The sequence below is a fragment of the Podarcis muralis genome, chromosome 6 (assembly GCF_964188315.1).
Source record: "Podarcis muralis chromosome 6, rPodMur119.hap1.1, whole genome shotgun sequence".
NCBI lineage: Eukaryota > Metazoa > Chordata > Lepidosauria > Squamata > Lacertidae > Podarcis > Podarcis muralis.
The window spans coordinates 42,371,503-42,396,219 of NC_135660.1; the positions used below are offsets into that span (position 1 = coordinate 42,371,503).

Below are 24,717 nucleotides of genomic sequence, written 5' to 3' on the forward strand. Positions count from 1 at the left end.
TTAGTAACTGAGGTTTGTGATTCTTGCCACGCTTTTAACGATCTGAGTTTATGATGACTCAAGTGAGGGAACTCAAAATTGTCCCTCCTTTAGAAACAGCAGAATTGATTTAGTTGTTTTTTTTAAAACTACCAATGCTGTCGTCAATGTGAACATGACATTAATTTAGCCACGTGGCTAGTCTGGCTTGTCTCCCTCTCCCAGAACAATGGCCCAAATTAAACCTGCTGTTATTCAGTTTTCTCAGAAAAGAAAATTAGAGGGTCACTTCAATACAGGTCATGGCACTTTCCTTTTTTTCAACAATCACACTTGAGAAGGGGGCAGTCATCTCCTTCAGTTCTGTACTCGAGGAAAGTACTTGGTCCACAGCTTAAACACACCAAATTTTGCTCCTTAAGCAGCACTTGGACATAAAACAAACCACCAACTTGCAATAATTAGGACTGGGTTTTAAAAGCCCCACTTCTGACAGGCTTAAACAACCCTTGGACCTTGGGCATGTAAGAGGAAGTGTGGCACTGACATGGGATTGGTATTCGATTTCTGAGGTAGCTGGACCTGTTTCAGACTTGTACTTGAGCTTCTAGGTGCTGGTGCTGCCACCAACAACTGATTTTTATCCAAATTCTCCCGTACCTCACAAATGAGAGGCTGGGTAGTAGCTTGCTCAGGAGAAGTGGGACACATTGAGCTACACCTTTGCTCTTGTAGAGCCACTATGTGGCAATTAGGTGCAACCATACCTGGCTGGCAATAGTGCCAAAATAGCGCCTCCTCACACACACCGACAATGTGGTATCAAACCCAGCCTAAGCACGAAGAGCCAAGCACAGAGAAATGGGTCAACTAGGAGAGGAAGACTGGTGTCAAAAGCAGTGCAGTGCCTACCTCTGCTGAAGCTAGGGGCAATGACCAGGCTCTGAAGTTCCTACCCAAACTTTCTGGTTTCTTTTGGAGAGCCAGCCTGCTGTAGACCAGGTCAAAGACAACACCCACATGGGAGTGGTAGCTAACAAGGCAATCTTTCCATCTTCCAACAGTTCATTGTTTGGTGACATCCTTCACAATTGTGTATATGTCCTGATAACCTCCAAAAGCAGCAATTGAGATGGCTCATCAACATGTCTCGTCTTTGCACATCAAACTATATCACACCACACCAATACTGATATAAAAGAAATGTTTAATAAGCGGCAATAAAGTAAGACTCCTTAGGGCACGCAGAGTACATACACAATGCATAAAGAGGAAGAAGAAACATGGAAAGAGGCAGAGGTCTAAGCCTCACCTGCAGCCCCACAGTCTGTAACAAGAATGCGTTCTCTTCCACGGGTGAGTTAATAAAGCACACAGAAAAATCATGGAGCTGTCACAAAAGTAATGGCAAAGATTTAATACAATTTCCATGGTAAAGTAGCCCTAAGTGTTGTAGGTGTGTCAAACGGGTAGGAAGCCACTGAACAGAACCTTTATTTTTATATACATTTTCAAATGTTACTCAGGTGAGGTATATAAATATTACCTAATGACACATTTTACCAACAATTCACAGCAGACACGCTCTTCTTCTAAAGTCACAGCATTTCCCAGGGCCCTGAAGGGAATGAGGCTCCAACTTAAGCCTTCAAATAGCCAACTCATGATCACACACTGGGTTTGGGTGATGTGCACAGTACCAGACCTGAGGGAAGGGGAATAGAGAGAATAGACCCCCCAACACACACATATGGTTCATCATATGGGGAAGGTAGGAGTCTCTTAGACACAGCAAGTAAAAATACCTGTGCAACACAGAGTGAAAAATGAACTAACTATAAATCAACACAGGAAGTGCAGAACACACCTGCAGTCTTGTTGAGTGCTGTGCAACACACTGATAGAGGTTCATTCAACTGGGCAAGAGGTTATCCTAAACTTCAAGAATGCCCTTGTGGAAAGGTTGCAAGTCTACCCCCCCCCACCTCGTTTAACAACTTCATCTGAGAATTGAGGACTTTTACAATGGATATAGGCAGGGCTGAAGCTTTTCAGATGGCAGAAGGAGGGTGCAAGCAAAGCAACAAGTTTTCTGGAGCTACATTAGGAAGCTGCATTGCCATGTTTTCCATAGAAAGAAGAGAGGAGTGATGGGTGGGAATTCTGAATGGCCAAGACAAACAAGAAGAAACAAACCCTTAGGAACTTCCACACAAGCCTAACTTTAAAAAATATGAGATAATCACAAAAGAGACATTCAAAATAAGACTAATACAACACAGGAGGGAGCAGAGAGCATAGAAATACTTAATGGTCCAAAGTAATAAAATAAAATAAATTCAGGGAGACAGAGAGAGTAAAAAATGGGGCCCTGGACTCTTACAGCAGCTGGAAACATGGGAAGTGATGAATGATTGGCTTAATCTAAAAAAAAAAGGGGGGGGAAGAGCACAGGAAACATCAAACACACAACACAAGAGGTGCTGGTTAGATTACAAGAGTCAGCTATAAATGATGCTTAGAGGCCACCATCACTTCCTCCATGTATGCCACTGGCATTTCTCCCATCCTATCCCCAGCAAGAGCTCCCCTTAATTCAGTATCCCTGAGTCCACCTGCCCAGGTGAATAAGCATGCAGAGATGTTGAAGCAAAATATGTCTCTTTCTCTATGTGGCAAGGCCAGTGAAGAAGGGCAGTCTTCAATGAGATGTGCACACACATTTACACAAATATCCCCATAAGGACTTAAACATTAATTTGTCACTGAAAACATTATTACTAAAAATTCTTATTGCTCACATGTACTGTCCCCAAAGATGCACGTGACAAGGCGGGCTGCCCAGAACTGTACTTTGACTCGCTTCCACAGAAAATGAGATTTTAGATAACCCATGTAATGCTTTTACTCGGTTTAGGCCCAGTTCTAAGTAATGTCATAAGCCAGGGCCTGGGCTGTTTCACTTCGGATTGCAGGCGAGAGCTCACATGATTGAACACTCTATCATATGAAAACATTCTCCCACATGCAAAAGCTAGCATATCGGGGAGGATAGGCTAAAACAATTCGCCCCGATCGCTTGCTTTCTATGTGAAAGGGCTTTTAAATATGGAGTATTCAATTATGTAAGTGTCATTAATATTCATTTGTCTATTCTGGGTATAGCCCAAATGCAGCTTCAATGGGAACTAAGTCCTTGATTTTGCAGCATAAACTCCAGACCAGATGCCAGTCCTTCTCCCCCGCCCCCCAATGTCCAATTATTTTTGCAGTAGGAACCCCCCACCCACCCAAAAAAACATACTACCGGTACATTGCAAACCAACAGCACACCCAAGACTTATTAGCACAAAGTACAGGAAATAAATATTTTAAAACTATTTACAGTATTCTTCTAGTTTTTGTGACCACCCAGGAAGAAAAGGCAGCAATTACCCTGCACCTAGGAAAGCATTACAACCGCTAGCTGGATGCCATGTTAACACAGCACCTACTATATATATTTATATATAAACACACATATACATATATGTATATATTCACATTGCATTTTAAAGTCACACACAAAAAGCAGATCCTTAAAAAACCTTTGATAAGCATTACAGTGTAAAAAGACCCACTTAGGTAAAAGGTCACACACGGGTAACAAAACCCATTCAGACTCCACTCATTTCCACTATTTCTGTGAGAAACAATTCTTAGGGCGACACTTCAAGAGGGAAGGGTTTTTAAGAAGAGGCCAGAGTCTCCTGTACCTGCAAACCAAAGCTCCTGAGTTCATCTTAGACTAGATAGGAAATTTTTCAGCAACCTAGCTAAATGCTGAGTGGGGTGGGGTGGTGGAAATACAAAAGAAACTAACTGGCAACAGGAGAGCAAGAAGGCGGCCTAGGGAAGAACATACAAGTGTCTCTTCATTGAGATTATCTGTGCCAGGATGATGCCGCATGGAGATTATCTCTGTGCAGGAAAATAGCATGCATGAAGTGGCCCGAGGCAGTTTAACCCCTCAAAACCCCCTATGATCATATATGGGACCTTTCAGGAACACAGGGACCTCGCCCAGATAGGGCCATTCCATGAAATTCAAGAGCTAGGCAGAGCTAGATCAGGTGTGCATGTAGCAGGGAAGGGAGCAGTGGCAGATGAAGTCCAAGCAAGGACAGAGGTGGCGATGTGTGAAAGACTAGGGAGGCACTGGTTTGTAGGCCATTGCATAGCATCATCAAATATCTCTTATCTGCATATTTGTTTCTATTTGGTGGGCATGTGGGAACTGAGTGAAGAGAGTTATATTTATAGCAACATTTTCAGAGGCACTCACAGATTTAATGAAGTCCCTTTTCAATTTGTGGAGGAATTCAACGTAGCACTAAGGAGATTATTCTGTCAACACAAGCATTTCAGTTTTCCAGAAGGAACAATCTCCCTTCTCCCTCCTCCGCTTGCTGTCAATTACCCTGACACACAGCCCTGAGCCAATTTGGGAGGCAGGGAGGAGAGGGGCTAAAAGCCCTGTTGCACTCACAGAAGACCTTGTGCTGGCTCCTGCTGTGGGACTCAATAGTTAAATCCAGCCCAATACTTTACATTTCCCTTTGGCGCAAGTTAATTCCCCATTGCTCTGCTATGCTTCCTGGTGATGAGGAAGAGTGGTACCAACACTGATTTCTGCAACAAAAAGAGAAGCAAGGTACTGGCTACCACCTCTAAAGAGGACAAAGGCAGAAGACTGTCTTATCAAAGCCTCTGCCAAGCTAGTGTAGATGTTTTGGCTAGGGCAGATAGGAGCTGCAGTCCAAAAAATTGGGTGGGCAGCAGGCTGGCAAAGGCTGCCTTATCACATGAGGCTACAAATGGAACAAGGAAATGACTCTGGAGAGAAAAAGATCTTTTCAGCAGCTTCTGGTTTAGAAGATGAATAGGAATAATTGGCCAGGATGTTGCAGCTCATAATAATAATAAATGATTAGTGATAAGCCTCAGTAACAGTTTTGTGCAGCTTAAATATTCCCCAGACATAGAATGGGAAAAGGGAGATATCATCATTATTCTTACTACTACAAAGCAAAACCCTATGCATAGTGACAGTAATTATGTCAGGAGGAAAGAGCTATAAATAGCATTCCTGCAGGAGCCACCCAGAAGCTATGACAGAGGAACTGTCCAGAGCTAAAGTTGCTACAAAAGTTTCTCTAAGCATTGTGTGCCCTGCACCTTGATAATGTGCACAGAAGTTGGGGCTTTCCCTTAAATACAAGATAACAGCCTTCATTGAAAATTACTGAAAGTAGTAATACTCTCAACCACAGGGAAAGAAAAGCACTGCACACTTGACCAAGAAAAAGGCTGTTGGGAGAAAATGGAAGACAACTAATGGAAGATCTTTTTGTGAAGAACGTCTAGTTTGTCTCAACAAGAAGGGACGGCAAAGGGCCAGATTTAAGGAGATGAGATATAAAGAGATGAGCAACAGGGCAAGTTATGGGGAATTCTCCACCATACCATCGGGGGGAAGAGGGTCTCTTTTCAAACACGGTGTGTGCTACAGGAGAGGCTAGGATTCATGATGGTCCATTGCATCTGATGGAAAGAAAACAGTACAGAGGCTGGTTTTATCCAATAAGCAAAGCCATCCACTCTCTTCTAGGAATGCCCAGGTAGCATGGAAACAAGAAGGCGCAAACCATCCCAGTTTGACTATACTTGTGAACAGGGGTTTTGCGACAGTACTCACTGGTATCACCTCTTTTTTGCTGCCCATGGCAGCCATCTTGTGCTGACACCTACCCCACTTTTATCAAGACATGATACTTCATTTTTAACCCCCACAAAAAGCACTGCCTTTAGACCATTTTGGCAATGGGGCCCAAGATGCTTAAGCAGTAGAACCTGCCAAGCACGTAGAGAGGAGCAGAAACAGAGCCACAGTTAGAGGAACTGAAAAGCCTTTCTTGTCACTATACTGAGTAAGCCTATTACAGTCACAACCCCAGGCTTCTCCCCTTACTCTCGCAATTCTTTTGCTAGAGAGCAGTACCAGGTTAGACCAAGTTTATAACATCACCAGGCCATAGCAACTGTACTACTGCAGATAACCATTGATTCTGGAAAGAGCACCTATTTTTGCTGCAGAAACCAACAAAGCAAGATTGCATTTAACAGATGACACACACACTCCTTGCAAAAAAAGAAAAGGAAAAGACAAATGCTGAAGAAGTGGATGGATGGGAAACAGTGCGTAGGAATTAAGCCCCTGCAAAGAGAAGAGCCCAACCCAAGAAGGCTGGTTTCCAAAGTTATATCTACTGGAAGAATTAAGAGTCAAGTTCTCACTATCACAAAAGTGGGTTACAGGGCATCAAAGGGAGAGGAAATGGCCTCTTTGCAACTTACTTAGTGGACAGCATATCAGCCTGGCATGTTGGTGACATAGGGTCACTTGCATGACGTAAGGACTGATGCACAGAGCACAGTCTGAAGAATGCCTCCCAACCAGAAGGTAGCTTTGCTTCAATATAAATCATACTAAGCTATCACCATCAGAATTTATTTAAAAACAACAACTCTAAATTGCTTTAAACTACTTTGCTCACTTCTCTCCTCCCCCGCCCCCCCCCCCACCTTACACTAGTCTATTGTCTACATGCCAAAGGCTTGCCTTGCCTTGCCTTGCCAGAAGCCACTGGTGCTAGAACCTGGGATAAATCAACCACTGGACCAAACTCTCTCCAGACCTCACTAAAACACTGCAAGGCCTGGTCACTGTATTCCAACTTCTCATAGGCAACCTTGCAGAAAAGGTGGGAGGGGAGGGGCAACTGTGAAGCTCTCAAATGCTACACAGGGCTTACAAAGGGATTCTCTTAAGTTACAGACCACACAAGAAATGGGAAAGCAGAAAGGTGTAGAAATATTTTATTAGCAGTGTTGGGATCAGAATCATTAGCCCAAAGTACCACAAGGTGCTCGGCCACCCAGCAGTGTGAGGAAGCAGCCCTGGGTTGAGGGAGCAGGAAGATTTTACACCTTTCTGGATGGAGGCGTTTGAAGTTGGAGAAAAGTAGAGGTGAAAAACCTGACACGCTCACTCTTTCCTCTCACTCACACATACATGCTCACGCACCACACTTCCTTAAATACCTTTTAATACTCCTGGTGGAATGTCTAGCACATTTTATATGTGCAGTTCAAATAGCAATCAGACAAATACGTATCAATCTTTACAGAGAATGCTAGGCCTGACTTAATGCTTACAACAATTCATTTTATACAGCATGATTTACATCAAAAGACAGAAGTTAAAAATCAATGATTCAAAAGTATTCATACAAAAAGAGTCCACCCTGATGTGTCTTATAGCTTTAGTGCACCCTCTCAAGACACAGACTTGGGTAAGCAGGTGAGCAGGAGGGCTTTGCAGTTCCAGGCGCTGCCTTCCAAATCTCTTTGATCAATGGAACAAATTATACAGCTAGTTATTTGTGTTCTGCCTGAAGTAATGAGCTTTGGTATAGGAGTGCCAATGCTCACGCACCCTCCCTCCTTTAAAAAAATGAAATAAAACCAATTTCCTTGCACCTAAGCCTTGTTCTTGCTCCCTAAAGTTTGCCTTTCCTTTTATTCTACAAATCCCTCACCAACTGGAAAGACTGGTTCCAGCCAGTTAATATAATAATGTGTAAAGATGTGTTTGAGTACGTCGATCTCAGATGGTATCCATGGAAAGCTATTCTGAAAGGTCAAGCCATTCGAAGGCCTTCGCGGGAAGCTCCTGGGTGCCACGCACAGCAAGCGAGAGGAAGTTTGCACAAGTTTCTAAGCAAATACCTCTGCCTTTGTTGTGATTTAAAGGAAAACTATGGAAATAAATAAAAGGCTGCTTTTCTCTCCAAGCCCAGAGTAGTAGCAACCACTGTCTGTCACCCAGCAGATGGGTAGCACAAAGTACAAGGGGCAGGGAGTTTCCTCTGAGAAAAAGGCTGCTTCCAAATGCTGTCAGATCCAAAACAAATGTTTGCACTGAGAAGGGGACTGTTTGCCTTTCTAATAGGTGTTTGTAGAAATACCTTGTCTGAAGACAGATACTTCTTGACCTTTACATAATGCATTGATTAAACTTGCAAGGTGAGGCCTTGCAAGGGAGAGAGAAGCTTGCTTACTCTTAAGCTGGAACCAAACCACACTTGCAAAAGCACCAGATATTTCTAGTTGCTTCCTTGTCTGCAGCCAGCATTGCCTCCTTCTTATTTTAATAACAATAATTTTTAAAATCTTTTTGACATGCGGCAAACAGGGAAAGATGAAAAAAGAACTTGCAGCAACTGCATAGAAATCATGTAAGTTTACAGCAGAGAAGAACCTCTGACTACGGGCGCTTTCCAACATTACTTTTTACAGACCCACAAGATGCATGGAAGCTTCACTTTGGAATGGTTTTTTGTCCGTCTATTTCACTGCTAAGATGTGCTTTCAAGTACCCATATTTCAGGGGTGTTCAGGCCTCACAGTAAAATGGACGAGAATACCACCATTCTGAAATGCATCCAGGCTGCATTTGAGGACACAGGCCCGAAGGCGCCCGCCTGTAAACAACCATGTCAGAAGTGGCAGGCAGTGTGCATGTACTTCATAGGGAAGGGCTCTCCATCCAAACAAGCGGTCCAGTTCCTTTCTTGGCTAAGTACAAAGTTGGCCTAGCATGGCTGCCAATCACTGACGCTTCGGAATCAGCATCTTTTTGACACGAGAGCAAGGCTACATTACAGCCAAGCCCCAGTTACACAAGATAGTCCAGCTGTTCATACCTTAACAACAACACACACCATTCTGACTGACTGACAGGATTAAAGGATGCAAATGCTTTGGGTTTTGGCTTTATAATGCCCTGCTTGGTTTAAACAGTGCCAGGATGCTACAATGCACAAAAGGAAGAAAATGCTCCTGTGTGAACCCAGCAGTTGGGCTGCCAAGGTCTATGGGATGTGCATGAAAGCTGGTTCTCTTTCCATTACAGTTCAAGTGCTTGTGCATTAACTATAAACTGCCAGCCTTTAAATCACACAGATTAATTTATTCAGTTCCTAAAAGGATAAATAAGGCACTGTACTTCGAACTGAAACTGCCAAACTCCTAGTTCCACTCCAGGAGCTTTCAGAAGCAGCAACTTTCCTTCTCAAGGGCAGAGAATAATAGCTTCCCCTTCTGGCTGCAACACAGCTAGGGGGCTCCTCATCATCTGAGAGCGGGGGGTTGGCCTTCGGCTAAACACTTGCATCCCTCCCCACAACGTTCAGAAGTGGATCTGTTTAATGCATTAGGAAGTATTTCCATGACCCACCTCCTACCCACCCCCAACCCCAGCCGGTTACTTTGCATCCAGACACCTGCGTTTGCTGGGTGAAGAGTCTTTGCTTGCCCTCAGCTTCCTCTTGCCCTGGGCTGTGCTGCTCTCCTGAATTCGCTTCATTGACCTAGTCAAGGCTTTGCCACTGCTTGCCTTTTGGGCAGCCACTTTGGGAGGCCGGCTGCTGGAGTCTCGCACCACTTTCTGCTTGGGAGGCTTAGCAAGCCCTTCTTGCCTGGAAGGCAGACTTGCCTTTTGACCGGCCTTGGCTTTCCCCTTCTGGACGGGGGGCTTCCTTTTCCCAGGTCGCAAGTCATTCAGCTTCTTTGCCTTCTCGTTCCCAGACACAGGCTTATGACTCTTGTCGGCAGCCGCCTGCTTCCTGGTAGCAGGAGGCCCTGCAGGCTTCGGTTTACTGGCTTTCTTAAGAGGAAGCCTTTCTTTGCTCGAGGTGCTCAGCAGCCTCTGTGACCTGCTGCTCTCGGTCGGCGGCTTCTTCTTGGTTTGCTGAAGGTGGCCTTTGGATGAGGTGTCCTCCTGTACCTTGCCTTTCGCCTTTCGCCCCTTCCCTCCCCTTTCAACCAGGCTTGTCTTAGTCGCAAGTGGGGGTGCTTGGACCTGCTGGGCCAGTTTCGGAGACACCAGGGGCTTAATGCACAGGCTCTTGCCGCTCGGCTTGCTTTCAGCAGAGGGGTGCTTGGTCAGGCTGTCGTTCTTGTCCTGCTTGGCCACCTTGCGTATGGCGTTGAGTTTGCCTCGCAAGTTGGAGTACTTCCTCAGGATGCGAGAGCTGGTTTGCACAGGCGTGCTGGGAGGCTGGGCGCTCTTGGCTTCGGCTTTGTGCTCCACGCTTACTTCGGAGGGAGGCGTCTGCTTCGAACTGGCAGCCTGCTCGGGCTCTTTGTCCTCAGAGCCCTCTCGAAGCTTAGCCCACAGCCTCTGAATCTTGATGGTGTTTTTGGCCGGGGTCATAGCAGCAAACTTCTTCAAGTGTTTCTTCAGGCGCTCAGCTTGAAGGGAGCTAGGGTAGCTGCCGGAATAGCAGCCCTTCTGGAGTGGAAGCTTGATGAGGGGGATGTCCCCTGGGAGACGTGTGTTCATCTTCTTCACAATGACCAGAGACTTGGTTTCAGTGGTCTCCATAAACCACTTGCAGATGTTGGACATGTCAAACCCCTTCATGAACAGCATCTGAACCGGGGAGAGCTTCTGGCCTTCCGTGGGCCCTTTTAATTTGCGGGTCCTCTTCTTGCTTTTCCAGATCTCTTTCAGTTTGTCGGATTTATTCTTGACCTTTGGAGCTGGCTGAGCCTCTTTCTCCAGCTGAATCCACCCTTTCTGGACCTTCATGTACTGAGTGTTAAAGTTAGTGATGAGTTCTTGGTTCTCTTCCTCAGCACACCATTCCACAAAACTGGGCTTGTTGTCAGAGAGCACTTCCATGCTACTGAAGCCAACGGTGTCTTCACTCTGTGCATTTTCTTGGTCTGTGACATTAGAGCCTGCTTGTATAGTCACAGCATTAGAATCTCCTTGTACGGTCTCTTTTCCAGAAGTGTTTTTGGAGGCAGTGGCCACAGGGGTTGGGGCAGGGGTGTGCCTCAGGTTGTAGAACTGGAGAGCTGGCTTCTTAGATTTTACCGATCTCTCTGGTGGTACAAGCTTGCTTTCACTCCTGCTAACAGAACTGGGCCCATGCTGGGTGTGCAACTCCTCTGTAACCTCCATTATACTGTCAAAGTTATCTGGAGTGCCTGATGTCAAATCTGACTGCTTTTCACCCTTATCAGAGGTCTCTGCTGAGACACGAACACTTCTCCTAGCAGAATCACCCTCTAAGCAAATTTCAAGCATTGCCCCTGCCTTGTCCTTGTTTCCTTCTCCATTCTGGTCTTCCTCTACTATGGTCTTTTTCGCTAACAGTGTCTGAGAGGCCTGTCCCATTGTGATGTCATTTCTGTCACCTGGCTGCTGCTCAGAAGAATTCCCAATGTTGTTTAGCAGTGTTTCATGGAACCCGTCATTTGGGAAACACAGCGATGCTGCACCGTCAAGTTGCACCTCCCTCTTGAAACGCTTAGCACCAGGGCTTTTAGAAAACTTGATCTGAACTTGAGGAAGCTGTAGAGACATGGAAGAAGTTGATTGCTCAGGACTATCCTCTGCAGATGACAGGGATTGCTGGCTTCGAAGACAGCGATCGGATACAATCTGAGGTTTTTTCTCCCGCTTTCGTTTTTTGTCCGGGCTTGTTTTGGAAGAAGCTCCCTCCTTGTTGTCCACTTCTGATGTTTGGGGCACTGCTGGAGCTTCGCTATCAAGTTCCTTTCCATCATCCACCTTGCTTGTTTCACTTGTATCTTTTACTGTTCCCTCTTCCCAATCTTCATCATTATCTGCAACAGGCAACACAGTCTCACTTTCCCCAGAGTGGATTCCACCTGAGTCCAGAATCCCTTCAATGCTATTTTGAGTATTAATACTTTCATGTGCATCTGCACCCTGCAAGCTGCCAGGGAGCTCTGCAGCATCCAAGTCAGAAAGTGGCTGTGAGAGCTCCATATCTAACTTGCCAGGTCCCACCACTGGAGATTCTATAGAAGGAACCCCTGAAGGAGCCTCTAGGTCAATATGGGCAGGAGGCTCAGACACCACAATGCCAGGAGACACTGCCCTTGAACTGGCAACAGGCTCCCCTGGACACATACGCTCTGGGATAGGAGGGAGTTCTCCAGGGAGGGCTATGGAAGGCTCCAGACGGACAAGGGCAGGAGGTTCTGCCAGGTCTATAGGGGAAAGAAGTGGAGGTTCCACATCGGAAGGTAGTTCTATAAATGGTGGCAAGTGTTCAACAGGGGCAGGCTCCTCCAGTGGAGGCATCAAGTCCATTCCGGGGGAAAGGTCTTCAGGGGGCTGAAGGGCCATGCTGTCAGGAGGCACCTGGTCTGAAAGAATGGAAGGCTCAGGGGTAGCCTCGGTCTCCGAGAACATGGCACTTTCCTCACCACTGGCAACCTCTGAAGCAGACAACACCACAGATTCTCCTGTGTTGCCACTGTCTTCATTGGGTCTGCTACTCTTACAAGAGTCTGTGCCATTGCCAGCCTTCTGCACAGTGTCCATGTCCATTTCGTCCTGTGGCTCCCCTTTGCTCAGTTGGCAGGGAGAGACAAGAGTGGTCTGCAGTGAAGAATTGGACAGGCTGCCTTTCTCTACACGCAAAACAAGGCCAGGTGGCGGGGAGAGAGCAATTGTGGATGCTTCAGCAGAACTGTCTTCTCTCTCCTTCACAAAACTTACCTCAGGAGCGGCCTTCTCAGCCCGACACATCTCATCTCTCTCCTGAGTACTGTTGTTGGAGGCATCTCCTTGAGGGACAGCCACAGCAGGTCTTTTGTCACCATCGCCACTCATGGCCTGGGCTGCTGCTAAGCAGCTATCACTCGGAAGAGAAGCTCCCTGGCTAGGGCTTGTCAGCACCTCAGGCCTTGGCGCCAGTGTGTTCCCACTCTCCTGTACATGGGAAGTCTTGGCCAAGGTACGAACTGTGGGAATCTCACAGCACTCACCGTTGTAGTAGTATCCACGAGTGCTCTTCCTTGCCGTCTTCCTAGAGGAGACCACCCTCTTGCTCTCAAAGTGGCACTCTGTAATTGGCTGGCTGATATAAACAACATCGCATTGGTTGTCATAGTCATTAATTCTCAACCCTGAAGGCCTTTTGCTCTTACGTGTGCTTTTGGTGGAGGATGAGTTACTCTTGGTCCTGGAGTGTCCATTGGTGGTTTTGTGGTGAACCACTGGCACAGGGCTATTGCATAGCCAGCCATCCTTGGCATTCTCCACATGGGTCTTGTCAACAGGCTGCATGTTATAGCTCCCCTTGCTTTTCCCTGAAGCCTGGAGGTGGTTCTCTGCCTTCAGTCTTGCTTCTTGGTCATTCATTTCAGTATCCGGGTGCAAAGAGGCTTTGGAGCTGCACTGCAAGGCATTCTCTTTATCTGCTCTCCTAGGGGAGTTGGTGGTGAAGCCTGGCTCTCGTGTTTCCTCTGGGAAAGCTTTAAAAGTGTTCTTCTGGGAGCCCACCAGACCGTCTTCACTCATGTGTATGTTTGTTGCTTTCACAGCATTGTAGCCTCCCAGCAAAGCTCTATTTTGCACCTGGTCTTTGTCATCCTCACCTTTCCTACCCCCCATCTCTTGGTCACTACCAAGGGCTTGGCCTTCCAGACTTTTAGCAGAGTGATGGGAATTGGAGGCAGTGAGGTATCCTTGAGAGGGACTGTCCCTGGGACTTGCAGAACTTGTTCTAACGCTAGGAAGCTCAGGGAAGTCTCTTCGGACAACTGGGCTGCAGTTTTCCCTTCTATCTGTAGATTTCAGATCCACAGCCTGCTTCAGGGCATGGCAAAGTTTGCGCAGAGAGCCATGAGACCCTGATTGCTCTGTGTCCAGGGAAGAAGGGAGCTTTGATTCAGAGCAAGAAGTTCCAAGCTCCTGGTTCTCAGTGCGATACTGGCTGCAGCCAGAGCTACAAGTGGACACATCCATGTTTTCTGCTCCAGGTAACTGCTGTCCCTCACAACCTGTCTGTACTTCAGTGCAAATGTCGTTTAGGACACGGACGAAGTGCTTCTGGTGGTACGTGCACAGTCTGACCATAAATTTTTCCAATGGAGATTTCGGCTGGCCAAGACAATCTGCAGCGTCCTCACTAGAGAGAGGGAGAGAGAAAGAATCAGTAAAGTTGGGTAGCAAATCACTTTACACTGCAAATCACTTTACACTTTACACTGCAAATCTCTGAATCAGAATGGTATGAAATATCTTAAGTAAATATATAATTGTTCAGTCCAATACATATTCAAATGCACGCATAGGACATCATCCTAGAAAACAGGTTTTTTTCAATCTAGTTTACTAATTAAACTGAGATGTCAAATCAACATGCAATTACGATGTCAGTCAAGCAGTTCCACAGAAACTGAAGAAAGAATCAATGGAAAAAGTGACCGAACTAATGATGTAAACCAAGCTTTCCATTCGGTTATTTGAACTATCCTTGAGAAAGTCAGGCAAACTTAACAACTATCGTCAGTAAGCTAAAATGATAGAACCTTGGCCTAACTGAAACCCTGTCACAGTCCAAAGCAGGGGTAACCAATGTGGTACTTGTTGTTGAACTATAACTCCCATCAACTTCAGCCAGCATGAGCAGTTGTCAGGACAGCAGCCATATTTTAGTACTTAAACTGGGCTATAAAGATCCTGGATAGAGTATGGCTTCTCAACAGCATTCCCCTGGGTTCTGTTCAATCACTGTTGGGCTTTCTTTCATTTGTTAAATTAACTAGAAGAATACTGGAAACTTAAAGGACCAACACACCAGCATATTTAACTGAGTCACATTGATTTTAATGGAACTTGCTTCCAAGTAAGTATGCTTAGGATTGCAGTCTCAAGAGGCCAAATAAAAGGTGAACTGTGCTTATTAAGGTCACTTCTTAGACCTGTTTATTGAGCATTCATCAATAAAAAGGCTTGCAAGGAGGTTAGACAACATCATTCTGATTTGTTTGAAGGGAGTTTACACAATATTGCATCAAGCAATTGTTACCCCCCCCCCATTTTCACAGTACTTCCCTCATCACAAAAGGTCTAGTTTTATGGGAAACACATTTAATAATAATAATAATAATAATAATAATAATAATAATAATAGTAATAGTAGTAATAATAATAAATTTTATTTATACCCTGCCCTCCCCAGCCAAGACCGGATTCAGGGTGGTTAACACCAGGTAAAAACAATTGATTAAAATACAACTTAAAAACAAGATTAAGTAATTTGATGTACAAGAGCATCAAATCAACCACATTTGTGCTCCTTGATTTGGCAGTATGTGACTGAACCCCACCTGAAAATAGCAACAGTCTAGCAGCACCTCAAGATCATTTAATAGTTAGTTTTTAAAATGAACAAGGGATGTACTCATGACATTTCACTGAGTCTGGTCCAGATACTGCAGTCAAAAGGTTTCTTAGCAACAATTAGGATACAGGTAGGGTTCCCCGCTAGGTCACAACCTGCAGAACCTTCTCATCTCTTGGGTAGAGTCACAGCCATTAAACAGGATTCAGCTGTGGCTCTTCCTGTTTCTCCTCCTGGGCCTCTTACGCACCCTCCACCCCCAGCTGCTGCGTGTCAAAACAAGAGTTTCTCTGGCTGCAGCAGGTGGGGGAAGTGTGAGTGTGGAAACTGAAGCTGCATCCTCCTTCAGAGCTGCAGCAATATTAAAGTAACAAAAGGATTCACATGGTTGTCGCCTGGCAAGCCTTGATGCGTGTAGGGATGTCGAATCTGGATCTTGATCAGCTAAGCTCACACACTGCAGAAGAACTTCCATTTGTGTAAGAACAAAAGAACATCCAAAATGGTGGTTGTTGCATATGCTTGTTTGCAGATACCAGTAACTCTTTGCAGTATCCACTTTTCCAAAACTCTTGAGAGCCTCCAGCTTGCGTAGATTTTCCTGCACATTTTTAAAAATACTAACTAGTCTCAAACATTTGTTGGGGGAGACCTAGGTTTTTTGGGAGGGATTTATTTGTCCTGTCTCCACACTTTTTATGATAGAGGACCACTGTAGTCACCCCCAATGACACGTTCCCAAGATGGAGGGTGAGGGAACAGCTGCAGTCGCCTGTGGTTCCTGCGCAATGTTTGCCATCTTGCCAAAGGTTGCAGGCAGCTTTACCTGCAGCAATTGCATGTTGATTGCCCTCTTAAAAGACAAAGTCCAGCAACTGGAGGAACGTGTAGCTACGCTCCAAAGAATTAGAGAGCTGGAACTCTTCTTGGAAGCAACAGAGCACACCGTCTCCACCAAGGAAGAGACAGGGGACTCCCCTGAGAAGGTGGCTAGTTCACCAACACAGGAGTCAGATATATGGAGAAACGTGACTCAAAGAAGTAGGAGGCCCAGGGTTCGCTCTGATTGTTTAGAAATACGCAATCGCTTTGAGGTCCTCTCCCCTAGCATGGAAGACGAAGAGCAGACTCCATTTGAGGATCTCTCCCTCATTACAGTCGATCAGGTATATGAAGACGAGGAGCAAAGGCAGTCCTCTGGGAATGTCCAGGCGACCTTGGAACCGACAGCTCACAGAAGAACCCCGACCAGACCTAAGAGGAGGCGTGTAGTGGTGATAGGGGATTCCCTACTGAGGGGAACAGAAGCAGTGATCTGTGGGCCTGACAAGATGTCTCGGGAAGTGTGCTGTCTCCCCGGGGCTAAGATCCAAGATGTAACTGAACGACTGCAAGGAATCATAAAACCCACTGACAAATACCCCTTCCTCTTGGTTCATGTGGGAACCAATGACACTGCAAGCAATAGCCTCCAGAAGATCAAAAGAGATTACGAGGCTCTGGGCAGGAAATTGAAGCAATTAAATGCACAAATTGTCATCTCATCTGTCCTCCCAGTTGAACGACGTGGCCCAGGGAGAGAGGGAAAAATAGTGGAAGTGAACAACTGGCTTCGCAAATGGTGCAAACAGGAACGGTTTGGATTCTTAGATCACGGAATGCAGTTTCTTGAAGATGGACTTCTGGCAAGCGATGGGCTGCACCTCACAACGGTTGGGAGGAATGTTTTTGCAAAAAATCTCAGAAACCTCATCAGGAGGGCTTTAAACTGACTAATGTGGGGGAGGGAGACAGTGCTCCTGAAGGTAGGAGTCTATCAATTGATGAAGATGATCATCCAAATGTCATAGACCGAATGGAGCAAAGAGCATGCAGACCTAGTGGTGGGAGGAGAAAATCCTTAAATAAGAGACACGGGGGAATGTCTGTACACTAATGCGCAAAGCATGGGAAATAAACAAGATGAGCTTGAGCTCCTGGTACAGCAAACTAAATATGACATAATAGGAATCACTGAAACCTGGTGGGATAAATCCCACGATTGGAATGTAATAATGGAGGGATACAATCTATTTCAAAGAAACAGACCAGACAAGAAAGGAGGAGGAGTGGCGTTATATGTCAGGGATGTGTATACCTGTGAAGAGATCCAAGATTTAGAACCTCAAAGCCAAAGTGAGAGCATTTGGGTCAAAATTAAGGGAGAGAAGAATAACAGTGACCTCATTGTGGGAGTTTACTATAGATCCCCAAGCCAAACGGAGGACATAGATGATGCCTTCCTGGAACAGATGGCCAAGCATGCAAAAGGAAGGGAGATAGTAGTAATGGGGGACTTCAATTACCCGGATATTTGTTGGATGTCAAACTCAGCCAAGAGCATAAGGTCAAACAGATTCCTCACTGCCCTTGCAGACAACTTCATTGTCCAGAAAGTGGGAGAAGCAACAAGAGGAACAGCCATTTTAGATCTGGTCCTAACCAATGTTGATGACCTGGTTAGTGGGGTAGAAGTGGAAGGATCATTAGGCGCGAGTGATCATGCTCTTCTGAAGTTTACTATACAGCGGAAAGGAGCAGCCAAGCATACTAGGACTCAATTTCTCGACTTTAAGAAAGCCGACTTCATAAAGCTTAGGGAAGTGCTGGGTGAGATCCCATGGACAGTAATACTAAAAGGAAAGGGAGTTCAAGATGGCTGGGAGTTTGTTAAGAGGGAGATAGTAAAAGCACAACTTCAGGCAATACCAATGAGACGGAAACATGGAAGGTGCCTAAAGAAGCCAGGGTGGCTATCTAAAGAACTTTTAACTGAGTTAAGATTAAAAAAGGATGTGTACAAAAAATGGAAAAGGGGGGAAACCACCAAAGAGGAATTCAAACAAATAGCCAGCACGTGTAGACACAAAGTCAGAAAAGCTAAAGCACAAAATGAACTCAGGCTTGCTAGAGAGGTTAAAAGCAACAAAAAAGGCTTTTATGGGTATGTTCGTAGCAAAAGGAAGAACAAAGAAACCGTGGGGTCACTCAGAGGAGAAGATGGTGAAATGCAAACAGGGGACACAGAAAGGGCTGAACTCCTCAATGCCTTCTTTGCCTCAGTCTTCTCCGATAAAGAAAACAATGCCCGACCTGAAGAATTTGGAGCAAATGATTCAGCAGAGGAAACACAGCCCAGAATAACTAAGGAGATAGTACAAGAATACTTGGCTAGTCTAGATGTATTCAAGTCTCCAGGGCCAGATGAACTGCATCCAAGAGTATTAAAAGAACTGGCAGATGTGATTTCAGAACCACTGGCAGTCATCTTTGAGAATTCCTGGAGAACAGGCGAAGTCCCGGCAGACTGGAGGAGGGCAAATGTTGTCCCTATTTTCAAAAAGGGGAAAAGAGAGGACCCAAATAATTACCGCCCAGTCAGTCTGACATCAATACCAGGGAAGATTCTGGAGCAGATCATTAAGCAAACAGTCTGTGAGCACCTAGAAAGGAATGCTGTGATCACCAATAGTCAGCATGGATTTCTGAAAAATAAGTCATGTCAGACTAACCTGATCTCGTTTTTTGACAGAATTACAAGCCTGGTAGATGAAGGGAACGCAGTGGATGTAGTCTACCTTGATTTCAGCAAGGCATTTGACAAGGTGCCCCATGATATTCTTGTAAAGAAGCTGGTAAAATGCGGTCTTGACTATGCTACCACTCAGTGGATTTGTAACTGGCTGACTGACCGAACCCAAAGGGTGCTCATCAATGGTTCCTCTTCATCCTGGAGAAGAGTGACTAGTGGGGTGCCACAGGGTTCTGTCTTGGGCCCGGTCTTATTCAACATCTTTATCAACGACTTGGATGATGGACTCAAGGGCATCCTGATCAAATTTGCAGATGACACCAAACTGGGAGGGGTGGCTAACACCCCAGAGGACAGGATCACACTTCAAAACGACCTTGACAGATTAGAGAACTGGGCCAAAACAAACAAGATGAATTTTAACAGGGAGAAATGTAAAGTATTGCACTTGGGCAAAAAAAATGAGAGGCACAAATACAAGATGGGTGACACCTGGCTTGAGAGCAGTACATGTGAAAAGGATCTAGGAGTCTTGGTTGACCACAAACTTGACATGAGCCAACAGTGTGACGCAGCAGCTAAAAAAGCCAATGCAATTCTGGGCCTCATCAATAGGAGTATAGCATCTAGATCAAGGGAAGTAATAGTGCCACTGTATTCTGCTCTGGTCAGACCTCACCTGGAGTACTGTGTCCAGTTCTGGGCACCACAGTTCAAGAAGGACACTGACAAACTGGAACGTGTCCAGAGGAGGGCAACCAAAATGGTCAAAGGCCTGGAAATGATGCCTTATGAGGAACGGCTAAGGGAGCTGGGCATGTTTAGCCTGGAGAAGAGGAGGTTAAGGGGTGATATGATAGCCATGTTCAAATATATAAAAGGATGTCACATAGAGGAGGGAGAAAGGCTGTTTTCTGCTGCTCCAGAGAAGCGGACACGGAGCAATGGATCCAAACTACAAGAAAGAAGATTCCACCTAAACATTAGGAAGAACTTCCTGACAGTAAGAGCTGTTCGACAGTGGAATTTGCTGCCAAGGAGTGTGGTGGAGTCTCCTTCTTTGGAGGTCTTTATGCAGAGGCTTGACAACCATATGTCAGGAGTGCTCTGATGGTGTTTCCTGCTTGGCAGGGGGTTGGACTCGATGGCCCTTGTGGTCTCTTCCAACTCTATGATTCTATGATTCTATGATTCTGTGATTCTATGATTCTAACTTTTAAAAATCCCAGTATAAACACATCTTTCATTGGAAATTGAGGGTGGTTTATTTTTGCTATCCTTTTCTATTACTTTACCTTGTTGATCTGACACATCTTAGCCCCTATAAAGCCCCCTCCCCCCAATTCATCAAGGAGCTCTGTTCCTCTTCTGTTGTGCACATAATTTTAAGAGCCTAGAGGTCACCCGCAACAGATTTCACCTCTCTGCCTCCTGACTTTGGGGCTCTTATAGCACCTGCCACAGCTTTCCCCAGGGCAGCCATCATTGCTTCTTATTCCAGTTTGTCACTAAGTACGAGAGAGAGAAATCAAGGGGCAGTAGCTGTCATTTGTTCAAACACAACTGTTGCCATGCAACAGTCACAGTGCCACAATTAATGCTTTTCAGATTTTGCTCTGCAGTGCAGCTATTTGCATAGCTGGATGCTGAAACATGTCTATTTGCACAGAGCTGTCACTGGCTGGTGTTCTGTTCTCAATTAGTATGTGTGCACAAATCCCTACATGCACATATACAGTCTGTTTTTTGTTGTTGTTTTGTTTTCTTCTGAAGGATGTGCACAGGCTGCTAAAGAACATTTTAAAATTTCTGAGCAATGCTGGTGATTTTTAGGGTGGGGGCAGGAGATTAGCTACAATAGCAAACAACAGTAATCTTCAGTTTGTAGGGATTTGGAGGGTTTACCTGAGAAATGTAGTTTTTGAAGTTCAGGCCATTCAGTTTGGCCCCTATTTGTATAACCACCAAAATCTTCTACTTAACACACAAAACACCCCCCTATTTCCCACTTCCTTAATATGACCAAAACGGATGCATCTTCCCCAGCTACAGAACAGACTGTTTGGAATCCATCTAACTGAGCTGCTGTATATCCAAATAAGAGGGGTGCGTGTGACCCAATTAATCACCCACTGCCTCCCAAGTTTCCTTTCCATCTCCATTACCCCCCCTGGTAAATCAGTTTGACAGAGTATAAGTTTACAGGTATGTTTTGTACCTCAGAGGCACAAGAAGAAGCAGCAGAACAAAAGTTCAAGGCTAAGTGTTTCTGTTCCTTTCAGATCACTCTAAGCACCACGATTATAGCTCTGTAAAAAAACAAGACATAGCTATAAACTTATAAAACCCAGCCCTGTTGTTTTTTTATACATCAAGAGGGAGACAGTTCTCTCCCTCTCCCTTATGCTTTTCAGCAGCCAACTCACAAATTATCAGCAGCAGAAGTCCTAGCACCCAGCTGTAGCAGAACTTCCTCTCCCCTTCAGACTGAGGGGGCAACAGAAACCAAGGGAACATGAAACAGAGTTTGAATTTCTCACAAGATGGACATGGTTTTGAGCCTGGGCTGCAGAGGCTTTAGAAAGGTCAGTGAAGAAGTGACACATCGCCTCTGTGCAGAAACACCCCTTATGAACAGTGGTCCAGACCTCCTCATAGCAACCCAAAAAACACAGGTGGTTAGTTTGAAAAACTGCAGCCCACACCTGGATGGGCTGAGGAAGAAGAAAAATACACTAGTTTCACCCTTAAATGCATTTTCAGAACACCAATAATGACCTTTATTCCAGAATGAATCTCTTGCTGATGATTTTTAAAAAAGGGGGAGACCCACTTCAAACTGAATAAAATTTTCCATCAGTGTGGTTTTTTTCATGTAGAAAATGCAACAAACAAACAAAACTAAGGCCAGTTTGTGTTGCCTGTGTTGTTTCAGGCTGGCTAGTTTATGAATCAGAACAACAAAAGCATTGGCCATAACCTGGAACAAGTCTCGTGCTTCCCCCCATTTGTCACCCAAATGCAGGGTGGTTGGCAGAAATTAGTCTACTCTGAACACACAGGGAAATCTAAGCCAGAAAAAAATAGTTTATGAATTAAGGGGCCTGTAAAGAGGAGGGGTAGATTTTGTACACAATTCTAAAAAAAGCCAAATACATAGGCAATCAAACCTACAAGTCCCTTGATTTTCTTTGTTTTTGATTATGTCTTTTGGATTAATATACTTTATATGGGAGAGCAAGGCAGAATTTTAGCCCTTCAGAGTATGGAATTTTGGAAGTACTATACATTTTTTAAAAGCAACCTTCTTCACTATCTGAATCCAATCAAGTTAGGTAAGGAAGCCTCTGCAACCTATATCAAGGGTACCTGATCTGTGCATTTTATTTCTTTCCAGAGCGTTCTGCTCTCCTTCCCACCCACCCACCCTCACCCACCCACTTTCCCCCATACAACATTTTAATCACCAGCTGTGACGCATCTAACAACCTTCTTGTGGCTAATTGAAAAACGTTATCATTCAGTCCATCCCTTTTAAACCAGGGGAGATTTATCATGCTGAAACATTAACCCACGTACTGCTTTCATTTCAAGGGCTTTTCACAATGGTCCTTGCTAATTTTTCTGATTATCAAGGACATTGGGGAGCTTTTCTTCCTCTCGCCCCCCTCCCGGGTGAATGCATGGTGTTCCTGCCGCTGATAGTACAAACATCACTCACTCACTTAACAACTGGGCGTCCTGGCAGCCACCACGGCCACCTTTATAAAATAAAAACACAAATAAAAGCGTGCAAACTTATGAACTGATGAAAGGCTTTAAACATGAAACTCAAGCCCAGAACAAAAATCTTCTAATCTAACAATTCCAGGGCTTTGAGGATGATCTCCGTAGCTAGGAATAGAAGCCACAAGCTACAGAGGGCTACCTGACCCAAGGCCACCTCTACTACATTAAAAGGTTAGTACTGTACAGGTTTATATAAGTCTCGATTTTACTACACTCTATGAACAGAAGATACCATTCATTCGCTTGGCACAAGTTCATACATCAAATCCACGAGTTATCTTAAAAACTTCAGGTGAGGATGTCAACCAATCATTAGAAAATGGATGAGCATCTTTAAAACATCACATGATGCCCGTATCCTGTGCAAACAGAAGTTTTTAAGAGAAGATAAATATATGGATAACAATTAATTGCTGTTATGTGAGGAAAGCATTTGTTATTTATATAGATTTATATGCTAGCCTCATATTACTTATTATAACCCAGCCTAGAACTATGGCAAACAAAGCGGATAAGAAATACAAATAAATAAAATTATACAGTAGCTAAGGGTATAATCTGGGGTTCTCAGTGCAAAACAATGGGCAATACAGCACTCTCAGGCACCTGACTTGGTGCCCCCCAATCCTCCTGCCCTCTTAATTTTTTTTAATTTAGTTTTTTAGCTTCTTGGAGAATGTTGACTGTGTTTTTTTCCTATGTTTTATTTGCTTGGGGTGTACAGTGTTACAGTGGTGCCTCGCAAGACGAAATTAATCCGTTCCACGAGTCTCTTCGCCTTGCGGTTTATTTCGTCTTGCGAAGCACGGCTATTAGCAGCTTAGCGGCTATTAACGGCTTAGCGGCTTTAAGAAAAAGGAAACAAACTCACAAGAACTCACAAGACGTTTCGTCTTGCGAAGCAAGCCCATAGGGAAATTCGTCTTGCAGAACGACTCAAAAAACGGAAAACCCTTTCGTCTAGCGAGTTTTTCGTCTTGCGAGGCATTCGTCTTGCAGGGCACCACTGTATGTCTGTGTTTTTGGGAGGGGGGTTCACAGCATCTCCAGTTTTTTCTTGTGTGAAACTGGCACTTTATAGTGGCTACAACAGTTTATTCAATTTCCAAATGTGCTCTTTGACAAATAAAAGTTGAGGACACCTACAAATGCCTTGAGTTATTTCTCATGATTAAGGCTACCCACACTAGACAAAAGGCACCATCAGTGCAGTGGCACAGGAAGGGGGTGCAGTGGGTGTGGGCCGCCCTGAGTGTCATCACTGAGGGGGTGACAAAGTGGCAAAAATATGTGTTTCTGGGTCACTACTGGGTGTGCCGCAATGCTCAGTCGTGCACATATTGAACGTGTGTAAATGGGGGCTGCCTGTACTGTACACACACAGCCACAGCCCCCCCCCCCAACACCAGTATCTACTTACTTCTGCATAGAATAGGATCTTAAGACCACTACCATGGTTGCCAGTTCATTTCTGGGCCCAATTCAATGTGTTCATGTTAGTGTTTAAAACTGTAAACGACACAGGCCCCAATTTTCTGAAAGACTGCCTCATTCCCTATAGACCATGGGTAGGCCAACTAAAGCCTGCGGGCCAGATCAGGCCCAACTGCCTTCTGGATCCGGCCTGCGGATGGTCTGGGAATCACCGCGTGGATTGCCAGCACGTGTGTTCTTTCCCTCTCCCTCACACGGCGGCGCCGGCAGCGCCTCCTCCCTCCCTCCTCCCGGCTTCTCCCCACCCTGCCTAGAGGAGAAAGGGGGTTGGGCTTTGTTGGTGCCAGCAGCAGCAGCGCTTGAGCGGCCACCATTTTAAGCAGCCCCTCTCTGGAGCCCTTTGGCGCGCTGCTCATCGTCCCCCCGTCGCTGCCAGCCCCTGCCGCTCACAAGACACAAGTAAGCAGCCACCGGGGCTCGTGGTGCTCTTGCATCATTCCCCCCTCCCAAAAAAAATATAGTCTGGCCCCCCACAAAGTCTGAGGGACAGTGGACTGGCCCCCTGCTGAAAAAGTTTGCTGACCCCTGCTATAAACCGTCTCAGGTGCAGCAACTTGTGGGCAGTGTAGCAGCCTCAGAGAGGACCTTCTCTGTGGTGGCCCCTAA

General features: G+C 45.3%; 1 protein-coding gene across 1 annotated transcript; it reads right to left on the reverse strand.

Annotated features, from left to right (window-relative positions):
* Positions 1-1,169: 1,169 nt before the first annotated feature.
* LOC114597576 (uncharacterized) lies at positions 1,170-21,137 on the reverse strand. Its single transcript, XM_028730532.2, has 2 exons — positions 21,047-21,137; positions 1,170-14,039 (listed from the first exon to the last, which is right to left on the reverse strand). Exon 2 carries the CDS (start codon positions 13,985-13,987, stop codon positions 9,347-9,349), a length of 4,641 nt encoding a protein of 1,546 aa, XP_028586365.2. The 5' UTR covers positions 13,988-14,039; positions 21,047-21,137; the 3' UTR covers positions 1,170-9,346.
* Positions 21,138-24,717: the final 3,580 nt, after the last annotated feature.

Coding starts and splice junctions, on each gene's coding strand:
- LOC114597576 (XM_028730532.2), bottom strand. CDS start 13,987: ATGGTCAGACTGTGCACGTACCACCAGAAGCACTTCGTCCGTGTCCTA.